Below are 12,955 nucleotides of genomic sequence, written 5' to 3'. Positions count from 1 at the left end.
AATGTGCTGCCTTTGCTCCTTTGTCGAAGATCAGTTGACTATATTTATTGAGGTCTATTCCTGGACTCTCTATTCTGTTCCATTTATGTATTTTTTCACCATTACCACACTGTCTTGATTACTATAGCTTTGTGGTAAATCTAGAAGTCTGGTAACATCAGCCCTTTATTTTGTTCTTCTCTTTCAATGTTGTGTTGACTATTTATCCACAAAATAACTTTCTGGAATTCTGACTGGGATTGTGTTAGGTCTATAAATCAAGTGGGAAGTACTGACATCTTCACAACATTGAGTCTTCCTATCCATGAACATGGACTATCTCTTCATTTATTTAGTTCTTTGATTTTTTTTTCAGAGTTTTGTAATTTTCATCATACAGATTTTATGTAGATTTTGTTAGATTTTTACCATAGTACAGTTGACCCTTGGAGAACACTGGTTTGAACTACGCAGGTCCACTTACACGTAGATACTTTTCACTAAATTCTGCAGTACTACAGGATTCGAGGTTGATTGCATTAGCAGATTTGGAACTGCTGGTATGGAGGGCTGACTGTAAAATTATACTCAGATTTTGGACGGAGGAAGGTTTGGCACCCCTAACCCCTGCGTTGTTCAAGGGTCAACTATTTAATTTTGGGGGGATACTAATGCAGATGGCATTGTGTTTTTTATTTCAAATTTTACGTGTTCTTGCTGGTATATAGGAAAGCAGTTAACTTTTGTATATTAACCTTGTATCCTGCAACCTTGCTATAATGACTTATTAGTTTTAGGAGTTTTCTTTGTCAGTTTTTTCAGGTTTTCTCCATAGATGATCATGTCATCTGAGAACAAGGACAGTTTTATGTCTTCCTTCCCATCTGTATACCCTTTATTTCCTTATCTTATTATATTAGCTAGGACTTCCAATACCATCTTGAAAGTGGTGGTTGAGAGGGAACATCATTACTAAGTTCCTGTTCTTGGTAAAGCATTGAGTTTCTCACCATTAAGTGGGATACTAGCTGTTGGTGCTTTGTTGATAGTCATTATCAAGTTGAGGAAGTTCCCCTCCATTCCTGGTTTATTGAGAGTTTTATCATGATTGGGTGTTACTTATGGAATGGGACGGAAGAAATAAAACTGCCTTTACCAGTTTCTGTATGTAGAAAGCTTTAAGGACCTACAAACTTAACTACTAGAACTTAGAGTATATCAGGGTCACAGGATATAAGATCAATGTATAAAAACCAATTGTATTTCTTTATACTAGCAATGAATAAAATAAAAATGAAATTAAGGAAACAGTGCCATTCAGAATAGCATCAAAAAGAAAAAATATTAATTTAACAATTAATTAAAATTTAATTAATTTTATAAAGTGTAAAACTTATACAGTAAGTCCCCTACATACGAACGAGTTCCATTCTGAGAGCTTGTTTGTATAAGTCCACCAAAGTTAGTCTAGGTACCCAACTAACACAGTCAGCTATATAGTACTGTACTGCAGTAGGTTTGTAATACTTTTCACACAAATAATACACAAAAAATAAAGAAAACATTTTTAATTTTACAGTACAGTACCTTGAAAAGTACAACAGTACAGTACCAGCTACATCACCGCTGCTTTTATGCCTACTTCCGGACATCCTGGGCTTGAAATAAAGATACTATACTACTGTACTTTATACAGTACTATACAGTAAAGTACACAAAAGCACAACCACTTGTAGAGGATGCACGCACATGACAGTGTATGCCAGGCATGTAAACTAACTTATGTGATTGGACATGCAAACACATGTTCCCATCTTTGAAATTTCACAACTTGAAGGTTTGTATGTAGAGGACTTACTGTAAAATGAAAAATGTAAAATATTACTAAGTGAAATTAAAGAAGATATAAATATATGTAGAAACAATCCATGTTCATACACTGGAAGATGAAATATTATTAAGTGCAAGTCTCCCCAAATTAATCTGTAGATTCAAAATATTCCTGGACTTCCAGTTTCCACTAGGCCATGTAAGAATCTTGGAAACTGCCACTCTGTCCTAATAACAAGTAAAAAGTTGAACTGAAAAATCAGTAACCTTTCTTAGATCCATAAGGGAAGTGAGGTAACAAGGGCAATCTGCTGTCCCCAAATTAGAATGACAGACAAATACAGAAAATCAAAATTTAAAGCAGCAATCTCTGAGGGAGCTAGTGCCAGGGTAGGGAAAATTGAACTGTAATTGTTTTTTGTTTTTTGTTTTCATGGTACGCGGGCCTCTCACCATTGTGACCTCTCCCGTTGCGGAGCACAGGCTCCAGACGCGCAGGCTCAGGGACCATGGCTTATGGGCCCAGCCGCTCCGCGGCACGTGGGATCTTCCCAGACCGGGGCACGAACCCGTGTCCCCTGCATCGGCAGGCGGACTCTCAACCACTGCGCCACCAGGGAAGCCCCAATTGAACTGTAATTGATGAACTGCTGGAAGCTCAGTATGGACTACTCTGAGAGTTAAAAAATCCAGGGAGACACAGTCATTGAAGGGATCTCCACACTTTGAGTTTTACCTCACGGATCTCTGCCAGGTTCTCATGCTGAATAACAGAGAAAAAGCCCATGTGCTCCTGGCAGGGGGAAGGAAAAAGGAACCATTTTGAAATATGCCAGAGCATTCTTCTTCAGAATGTCTGCTGTTAGGAGAAACTATTCCACCAGAGCCTAACAGACCTGCAGAAAAGGAATACCCAACTCATGTTGGCTCTAGCTTTTTGTATGAAGAAAGGGAAGTAACTCAGCGCTAGCCCACTCTAGCAATCCTGTCCCACCTAAAAGAAGGAAAAAAACTGAGAAATGTGTGAAGTTCACAATCCACAGGCAAAGGCTCACTAAAGGTATGAGACCTAATCATAGAACTGTAAAATGCTTCCCCTTCCCTCACACCTTACTGGCATATGACTAAAGGCCTAATTACAGCAATTCTTTTTATCCAGTGCATCATGTCTGACTAGCAAGAAAAAATTACAAGGACTTCTGAAGGGCAAAAGACACAGTTGGAAGAGATAGAGCAAACATAAGAACCAGATTGAGATATGGTAGAAATGAATAAAAAGAATTGCACACTGTAACCAAGTGGGATTTAACTCAGGTGTACAAGGCTGGTTCAACAATCAAAAATCAATTAATCCATCATATCAACGGACTAAAGAAAAATCACATAATCGTATCAACAGTTATGGCTGAGTTTTGAAAACTCTACTCTCAGTAAGTGATAGAATTGCTAGACTGAAAAATTAATAAAGATAAAACTTAAATATTATTAACTACTTTGATCTAATACGTAATTTTTTTTAGACTTAAGAGATCATTCTCCAATATAGAGCATATTCTAGGCCATAAAACAAGTCTCAGTAAATTAAAAAGGATTGAAATCATACAGAGTTTGTCCTCTGAGTATGTTGGAGTTGAATTATAAATATCAGCAGAATGTGGAAATTGAAACAGTGCCTTTGTAAATGACCCACAGGTCAGGGAAGAGTTGACAACAGAAATTAGAAAATATTTTGAAATGAATGAAGATGAACATGCATCGTAATTGATGGAATTCAACTGAAGGACCTTAGAGGGAAATTTATAGCACTTTTATGAGAAATGTATAGTCTCAATTCAATAATAAGTTTACAGCTTAACAATAAGAATAACAAAGTAAACTCAATGAACAGAAGTAAAGTTTGAGTGGAGATCAGTGAAATAAAAAACAGAAAAACAGTAGAGAAATCAATGAAATGAAAAGCTAGTTCTTTGAAAAGATCAACAAAATTGTTAAACCTTGAGTTAGACTGATCTTTTAAAAAAGAAGACACAGATTTTTAAAATCAGGCATTGAAAGGGGATATTACCATCCTACAGAAATTAAAAGTATTGTTAGGGGATTTTATGAGCCAGCGTATACCAACAAATTGGGCAAATCTTAAAAAGATTACTGTAAATGCACTCAAAAAGAATTAGAAACTTTGAATATACTTATAAAAAGTAAATAAATTAATAATTATACATATTCCCACAAAGAAACGCCTAGGCCCAGATGGCTTTACTGCTTGTGTTCTCAAATATTTAATGAAGAAATAGGGGAAGAAGGAACATTTTCAATCTCTTTTATGAGTATAGTATTGTCCTGATGATGTAGTATCATAAGAAAGCTGCAAATTGTTATTTCTCCTGAATATACATGCAGAAATCATTAACAAAATAACACCAAATCAAATCCAGGAATGTATTAAAAGTATTAGACATTGTGACCAAATTGGGTTTATCCTAGGAGAGCAAGGAATTTTAACATCCATAAAACAATTAATGCAGTATTCTCCATTAGTAAAGAAAATAGACAAAAACTACATGATTTTTTCAGTAAACAGAAACAAACCCAAAACAGATAAAACCCAAAACCCGTTCATGATAAAATTTTTAAAATATTAGATATGTGGAAGGAAGCTTCCTAACCCTTGTTTAGGACATGTACAAAAAAGTCTGTAGTGATGAGAATTTTATAATTTCCGTTTCATTTATATTCTCCGATCCATTTCTAATTTTTGTTTATGGTGTTAAGATCTTTTTTTCTGTATTAATATCTGGTGGTTTCATCACCATTTATAGAAAATAACATCTTTTCCCCCATTGAATTCCCTTGGCACTTTTGTCAAAAAAATCAGTTGAACTTGTATATATGGGTTTGATTTTGTTTTCTCTCCTGTTTTATTGACCTATAAGTTAATCTGATGCCATACTATCTTGAGTATTCTAGCTTTATAAAAGTATATCTTGAAATATAAAATATTCCACCTTTGTTCTTGTTTTCCAGAATTGGTTTAGCTATTTTAGGTCTTTTACATTTTTACATAAATAGAATCATTGTGTCAGTTTCTCTAAGGCAACTTGTTGATTATATTGAATTTGTAGAATGTTTCAATCCATAAACAGGATATATCTTATTTTATTTGGGACATCTTTAATTTTCTTGGCAATGTTTTATAGTGTTTTAGTTGACAGTTTTGTACAGGTCTTGTTCATGTTTTGGTAAATTTGTCTCAAGTTTTCTGTGTTTTTATTCTGCCTTTAATGAAATTAAAAGACATTTCTGATTTTTCATTGCTAACATACAGTAAAAGGGTTGACTTTTGGATGTTAAACTTGTATCCTTCAACCTTGGTAAATTCACTTATTTCTTTCCTTTTAATACTTTATTTTGTTTTATTTTGGCCACGCCATGCTGCTTGCAGGATCTTAGTTCCCTGACCAGGGATCAACCCAGGCCACAGCAGTGAAAGCACCAAGTCCTAACCACTGGACTGCCAGGGAATTCCCTAAAAACAGAATGTATAGAATTTACTTAATATACAATCATGTCATCTCCATTGCAGCTTTTCTCATGCCTTTCTTGTGTAAATTATTGTACCAGGAACTCAAATAGTTGATGAGGGAGTGTGTTGCTTTTTTTTAAAAAATATATATTTGGCTGCTTCGGGTCTTAGTTGCAGCACATGGGTTTCTCTAGTTGAGGTGCGAGGGCTCAGTAGTTGTGGCGTGCAGGCTCTAGTTGTGGTGCACAAGGGAGTGTTTTTTTATATCAGTACTCTAGCTGATAAATTCAGTAGGAATACGGTATTTGTTTTTCTCTTTCTGACTTCGCTCTGTATGACAGGCTCTAGGTCCATCCATCTCACTGCAAATAGCCCAATTTCATTTCTTTTTATGGCTGAGTAATATTCCATTGTATATATGTGCCACACCATCTTTTTTTTTTTTTCTTTTTTTTTTGGCGGCACGTGGGCCTCCCACCGCCGCGGCCTCTCCCGTTGCGGAGCACAGGCTCCGGACGCGCAGGCCCAGCGGCCACGGCCCACGGGCCCAGCCGCTCCACAGCACGCAGGACCCTCCCGGACTGGGGCACCCTGCGTCCCCTGCATCGGCAGGCGGACTTGCAGCCACTGCACCACCAGGGAAGCCCTGCCACATCATCTTTATCCATTCATCTGTCGATGTACACTTAGGTTGCTTCCATGTCCGGGCTATTGTAAATAGTGCTGCAGTGAACATTGTGGTACATGACTCTTTTTGAATTATGGTTTTCTCTAGGTATATGCCCAGTAGTGGGATTGCTGGGTCATATGGTAGTTCTATTTTTAGTTTTTTAAGGAACCTCTATACTGTATGCTAACACATATATATATGGAATCAAAACAAAAGAATGGCTCTGAAGAACCTAGAGGCAGGACAGGAATAAAGACACAGACGTAGAGAATGGACTTGAGGACATGGGGAGGGGGAAGGGTAAGCTGGGATGAAGTGAGAGAGTGGCATGGACATATATACACTACCAAATGTATAATAGATAGCTAGTGGGAAGCAGCTGCGTAGCATAGGGAGAGCAGCTCTGTGCTTTGGCCACTTAAGAGAGGTGGGATAGGGAGGGTGGGAGGGGGACGCAAGAGGGAGGGGATATGGGGATGTATGTATATGTATAGCTGATTCACTTTGTTGTACAGCAGAAACTAACACACCATTGTAAAGCAATTATACTCTAATAAAGATGTTAAAAAAAAATTCAGTAGGAATAATTAGAATTATAAAATGCCTTTTTCAGTAGCCCCTAATAATACTTTAGGTCTAGGCACTGATCAAAAATGGATGCTAAAACTAATAGATGGAAAATTGAGAGGAAACTTTATAATGGACATATCAAGTTGACACTGTCTGAAACCACTCACGATTTTTTATTTATTTATTTGTTTTTGACTGCGTTGGGTTTTCGTTGCTGTGCGCGGGCTTTCTCTAGTTGTGGCGCGCGGGCTTCTCATTGTGGTGGCTTCTCTTGTTATGGAGCATGGACTCTAGGTGTGCGGGCTTCAGTAGTTGTGGTGCGTGGGCTCAATAGATGTGGCTTATGGGTCTAGAGTGCAGGCTCAGTAGTTGTAGCGCACGGGCCTAGTTGCTCCGCGGCATGTGGGATTTTCCTGTGTCCCCTGCATTGACAGGTGGATTCTTAAGCATTGAGCCATCAGGGAAGCCCAGCGATTTTTAACACTACTAAAAAATGGGAAAACCAGACATTGTGTCTACATATGTGATGTGGTAGAACATTCCATTAGGTCTTTTTTTTTTTTAAGCTTCTGTTTCTCTGTTGTATTCATGTTTATTTCTAGTTTCTTAAACATTTGGAGCATACTTAGAAATAGTTGTTTCGGTGTTCTTGTCTGTTGATTCCCTCACTGCTGACAGCTCTGGTTCTGTTTTTATTGATTGGTTTTTCTTTGGCTGTGGATTATATATTCCTATTTGCATGCCTGTTTTTTGTTTTGCTTTACTGGATGTTGGACTTTGCAACTTTTATGTTGCTGGGTTCCAGATTTTGTTGTATTTCTTTAGGTAGTATTAGGCTTTCTTCTGACATGTACTTTAGCTAATTGAAATCCATTTTGAGTCTTAATATTTGTTTGAATGAGTCCAGCACTTCCTTAATGTAGGACTAATTTATCACATTACAAAGGAAATGGATTTCTGAAGATTCCACCTGATGCTCCATGTATTATGTGGTCTTTCCACTGTGGCTAGTATTTGTATTTTTCTCACATTTTCATATTATTCACCCAAAGATTCAATGGAACCTTTCTGAAGATCACCAGAGCACATATGTGCACTCATGCATGCCCTCTTGTGCACATTCTTGTTCTTTCTGTCTCTCTTCCTCTCTCTCTCTGCTGCTCCCTCCTTTCCTTTATCCTGCCCTATAAATGTTAAAGATCTTTCCTCCATCACCTGCACCCCAAAACTGTCTCTGTCTCTTCAATTCAGTGAGATTGGCAGGCTCTGTTAGGTTTCTCCCTTCTTGCATTGTGGCCTAGAGATTGCCTGTACTTAGTAAAATTGGGATATTGTAGGGGTCATTTTAGTTTTTTAATTCCCTCTCTAAGGAATCACATCCCTGTCCTGCCTGCTTTCTGAAGTCTTGAAACTGTTGTTTAATATGTTTTGTCTGATTTTCCAGTTTTTTCACATAGGCGAGTAAATCCAGTCCCTGTTATTCCATCTTGAATGAAAGCAGACTTTTGCAAATTTCCTTTTCATTGTTTTATGTATTAGATGAGGTAGGAATATTTTGGGGAAAATACAAAAATAATACAGGCTACTGCTTAAGAAAAAACAGCAGTGACTTTTTTGCTATGTTCAAAAGTAAGTTCCTTTGGATTTTGATTAGGATTTGGCTATAAACTAGTATTTGTATGTAACCTTATACTTTGTGGAGAATTGACATTTTTATAGTATTGAGTTTCTTTGTAAGTGTATGTTATATCACTTCTTTTATTAAGCCCTATTTTCAGTCCATCAATAAAATTGTGTAGTTGTTTTTTATAAATGACTTCTATATTTCTTTATTAAGTTTATTTTTTATAGTTTTGCTTGTGTTATTGGAATTTTATAATTATTTTTGTAATAATAATATATTTTATAATTAGCCGTGGTACTTCCATTTTGTAATATTTTAGAGTGCTTTTATAATTTCTTTTATGTATACTCTGCATATTAAGTATGTTGACCTTTTGTGTCTCTAGTATTTTTTTCTATCCCACCTTTTAAAAAATTCAGTTTGTCTTTTAAAATGAAAACATCAATTTTTTCCTTTATGAGTGCTTTCTCTTTTGATTTGCTTAGAAATCTTTCTCTCAGACAAATAACATAAAAATACTCAAATTTTCTTTTAGTACTACTGCAGTTTCAGTTTTTTCCAAAGAGCTAGCCAGTGGCTCCAACACTGTTTTTTAAAAATAAACCACTTCTGCATCTCAGTACATTTTTTAGTATATTCAAGTGTAAGTATTTTTAAAGTTTTTTTTTCTATCTGTTATCTAATATCACTCTCAAAAATTTACTTTTTAAAAATATTCCATAATTGTGGCTTCACTCTTTAGTAAATATGGTTTTACCTGAATTCAACACATATTAATAGATGTTCAAAATTTGAGATTAGGCAGATATCTTTTATAATCAGTTTTAGAGACTAGTTAAAGGCAGAATTTTTAAAATAATTATGACCCAACTGTGTATTGAGACCACTTATATATATCTCGGCAAGTAAAAGGAAGTTTTTGTTTTGTTTTTTTAAAAAATCTTATTAGTGTACCTGATAGGATGAGAATTTCTTGGTTAACATGTAGGGGTTTTTTGGTTCATTTTTTCTATATTGATGCATTTTATTTATAACCTTTGCTAAAGAAATTATTTTTCTGTTTTTATAGTTTTGGTAAGCAGTTTGGAGGAAAAAGAGGATGTGATTGTCTTGTATTAGAGCCTTCAGAAATGATTGTGGTAAGAATTTTAAAGAATACTGAAATTGTTTTTTGATATGCTTCATTTTCAACTTTAAATGTAATAGGCTTTTAAACACTCAAGGAAGTTCCATTACTGTGACTTTTTAAATATTTTACTAAGTAGCATCAAACTATATACCAAGTTCGATACATTTTCATCCACTTTAAAGTTTTTTCTGATCCTTGAAAGGGATGCAATTATATATAAAATTTGGTAATTTCTTTTACTACTTCTATCAGAAAATTTAAATAAGAGCTCTGAAAAGGGATCCTGATTTTCCTATTCAATTTAGTTAATAGTCTTTGAGCATCCATGTTCTGTACCCTGGACTTGAAGGAAAGAGGTAGAAAAAAAGACATACAGTTATATCCAAGTAAGAAATGGTTTAGATCTTAATAGTTTTACTTTCAGAGTGTATTTAAGGATAATTCTTTACTTTTTCCTGAGAAAGCTAGGTAGTTGATGTAACTATAGAAAATAAGACTTTTTTTCCTTACCATTTGAAGAATCCAGAACACAGCGGCCTTTTGCCTTGTTCTGAGATGACCTTACTAGAAAATAGTTAATACTGAATGGACTCTTTGTCCTACTAGCATCTCATGTAAATGATCATGTCATCTGATTTGATTTAAACTTGAGAAACGAGGTTGAATTCTTAATGAAGTCTTTTAATATCAAGGCTCAAAACTAAACCACATTTCCATTTCATGGTGTTACAGTCAGATTGACATCTTCAGGTAGATTCTGTTTTCTCTTCCCTAAACTGGGTCATCTACGTTATCGTGAGCTTAGTGTCCTAAATTTCATATAAACCACTGATTTTAAGCTCCTAAAAGGCAAAGATTATTTCTTGTTCTGTTTGTGTCTTCCATAGTATTGCAGAGTGCTATCTGCATAGTAAATATTCAGTGAATGTTATTTGTTTTCAGGTTTGTTCAAGGCTTAGACTATGTATTGTTTTACATTTATTTTCTTTAAGTGTTGGTATACATGGCATATCTGTTAAGTTCTCAGAACCCTTTCCTCTGAATAAATGCATTGAGGGACATGGCAAGAAAACTGCCTCAGGCAGTACTGTTTTCTCAGTTATTTGTCTGTTGATGTATTTTATATTTCTCGTACTTTATGGGAAAAAAATAGTGCTTTTGCCATAGTGTTCTCATATACAGTTGACCCTTAAACAACATGAATTTGAGCTGCTCAGTACCTTACATTCAGATATTTTTCAGTAGTAAATACTACAGTACTACACAGTCTGTGGTTGGTTGAATCTATGAATACAGAGGGTGGACTATATACGTGAATTAAGCTCCATCCACCTTGTACGTTGTTTTTTTGTTTCATTGTGGTAAAATACACTTAACATGAAATTTACCATTTTAGCCATTTTTATTATTTTTATTTTTTTATTTTTATTTTTTTGCGGTACGCGGGCCTCTCACTGTTGTGGCCTCTCCGTTGCGGAGCACAGGCTCCGGACACGCAGGCTCAGCCGCCATGACTTATGGGGCCAGCCGCTCCGCGGCATGTGGGATCTTCCCGGACCAGGAACGAACCCGTGTCCCCTGCATTGGCCGGCGGACTCTCAACCACTGCACCACCAGGGAAGACCCCATTTTAGCCATTTTTAAATGTACAGTTTAAGATATTAAGTTAATTACTAAAGTTATTAACAATTAAATTAATTTTCCTTTGAGATTAAAGGGAGGAGTTGTACTTTTCTTGCCCCAAACTGGGAGTTAGCCTTTTCTGTTTCTAAAGCAGTATTTAGAAACCAAGATCTGGCAGCCGGCTGTTTTCATTGCTCCAGGTGCTTCATTGCTTGTAGGGCCTTTCACTGGACAGAGCTAGAAAATGTACGCTTGAGTGTATGTATACACATACATACACACATATATACACCTCTGTATTTATTTCTTTGTTTCTGTGTACCTGTTTAAAATCTAGAGTTTATTCTGTTTTTCTCATTTTGCTTATTTGTACCTCCTTTCACTAACAGTGAGAAACTTGGTTTCCATCATCATCAAAACATTTACTGACACCTAAGACAGTTTTAAAATTGCTTGCTCATAACAATGTAGAAATCACTACTATCTAGAGTATTAACATACTCTAGATAGTATTTTAAGTGTACATATTTTAAGTGTACAAACATATTTTAAGCGTACAATTCATTGATATTACAAATGTATGCCACTTAAAACCTTCCTCTGTCAAAATATGAAATAATTCCATCACCTACCTTATAAAGTAAGGAAATACTCAGAGAATTATAGGGACCTGGCAAAAGGACAGAGGAACAAGATTGAAGGGAGTCCCATTGGCCAAATCTGGGACAGTTTGAGAATCCAAATAAAAATGTATAGTGATTGATGGTACCCTACTGTATAATAAAGAATTTGTTAATTTCTAATGGTATGAATGAATGAAAAGGAAGAGTTCTTCCTGATAGTTAAATACCAACTAATAAGTCTAGAAGGAATGACTAAGTTAGAAAATCGTTGATGAATGCCAAAACTTGTGACTAATGTTTGTTGAGAAACAGGATACTTACGTAGTCTCATTGTATTTCCCCACAAGTCATTTATGAAAGGAAAAATTACCAAATTTCTGATGGGGAAATGTGGAGGAAACCACTATAACAAAAATTATTGCTACCACCATCAATATAGGCAAAAAGTGATACACTACTCATGATATGATGCACTGAGGAGGACAGAACATCACCTCTGAGACATATTCCTGCCAGAAATGCCTGCCTGCAGCTAATCAGTAGTAAATAGCTGACAAACCAAATGGAAGACATTCTAAAAATTGAGGTCCTATACTCTTTAAATATCCCAGTGTCAAGAAACATCACAGAAAGACTGAGGAACTGTTTCATATTAAAAGAGAAAAAAAGAGATATAACTAAATACAGTGCTTTTTATCTTGCATTAAATCTTGGAGGCAGGAGAGGGGAGTAACTATAAATGATAATGTTGGCACAGTTGGTGAAATTTGAACATGGACTGTGGTTTAGATAATATTGAGTTTACTGATTTTGATTATTGTAGTGGGGTTATATAAGACAAAATTCTTGTTCTTAGGAAATACATGTTGACATATTTTAGGGTCAAGAATCACCCTCTCTTCAATTTATACCCAAATGTTTTGGGAAAAAAAAGTATGTGTATATATAAAATTTTTAAAATCACCCCAGATAATCACATCAAGTATATATATTTATGATTGGTAATTTTTTAATTCCAAAACAGTATTTTATTGATGCTCAGCATAGTTAAAAATGCTCTATGAGTTATAGGAGAAAATAATCTAAAATAATTTTAAGATTTTTGTTCCTGAAGTTTCTGAGGATTTTGTTTTTATTCCACCATATTGATGAATCTTGAGTTTTTTTTCAGTTTTTCACTGTTATTACATTCTTTGAAATACAAAATTGTACTGAACATTTTGTAATAGCATAAACCTTTGATACCTTAGTGTATTTTTTAGGTGAAATTATTTAGAATTCATAAAAATGCTTGGTCCAAGTGTACATGTTTATAAGTAATGCTTACTATTTTGATAAGTTCTATCAAATACTTTTATTACGTGTGTATTTCTACAAATTTGAG

General features: G+C 35.2%; 1 protein-coding gene across 5 annotated transcripts in view; it reads left to right on the top strand.

The window, feature by feature from the left end:
- Nucleotides 1-12,955, top strand: part of RAPGEF6 (Rap guanine nucleotide exchange factor 6) — a 221,943-nt gene that overhangs the window by 49,850 nt on the left and 159,138 nt on the right. For all 5 annotated transcript variants that reach the window (XM_065873547.1, XM_065873549.1, XM_065873546.1 and 2 more), the window contains exon 5: nucleotides 9,266-9,335. In XM_065873547.1, the coding sequence (XP_065729619.1) occupies nucleotides 9,266-9,335 (70 nt within the window). The remainder of the gene's footprint in view (nucleotides 1-9,265; nucleotides 9,336-12,955) is intronic.

Source organism: Phocoena phocoena, chromosome 3 (genome assembly GCF_963924675.1).
Source record: "Phocoena phocoena chromosome 3, mPhoPho1.1, whole genome shotgun sequence".
Taxonomy (NCBI): Eukaryota; Metazoa; Chordata; class Mammalia; order Artiodactyla; family Phocoenidae; genus Phocoena; species Phocoena phocoena.
This window is presented reverse-complemented; position numbering and strand designations above follow the sequence as displayed.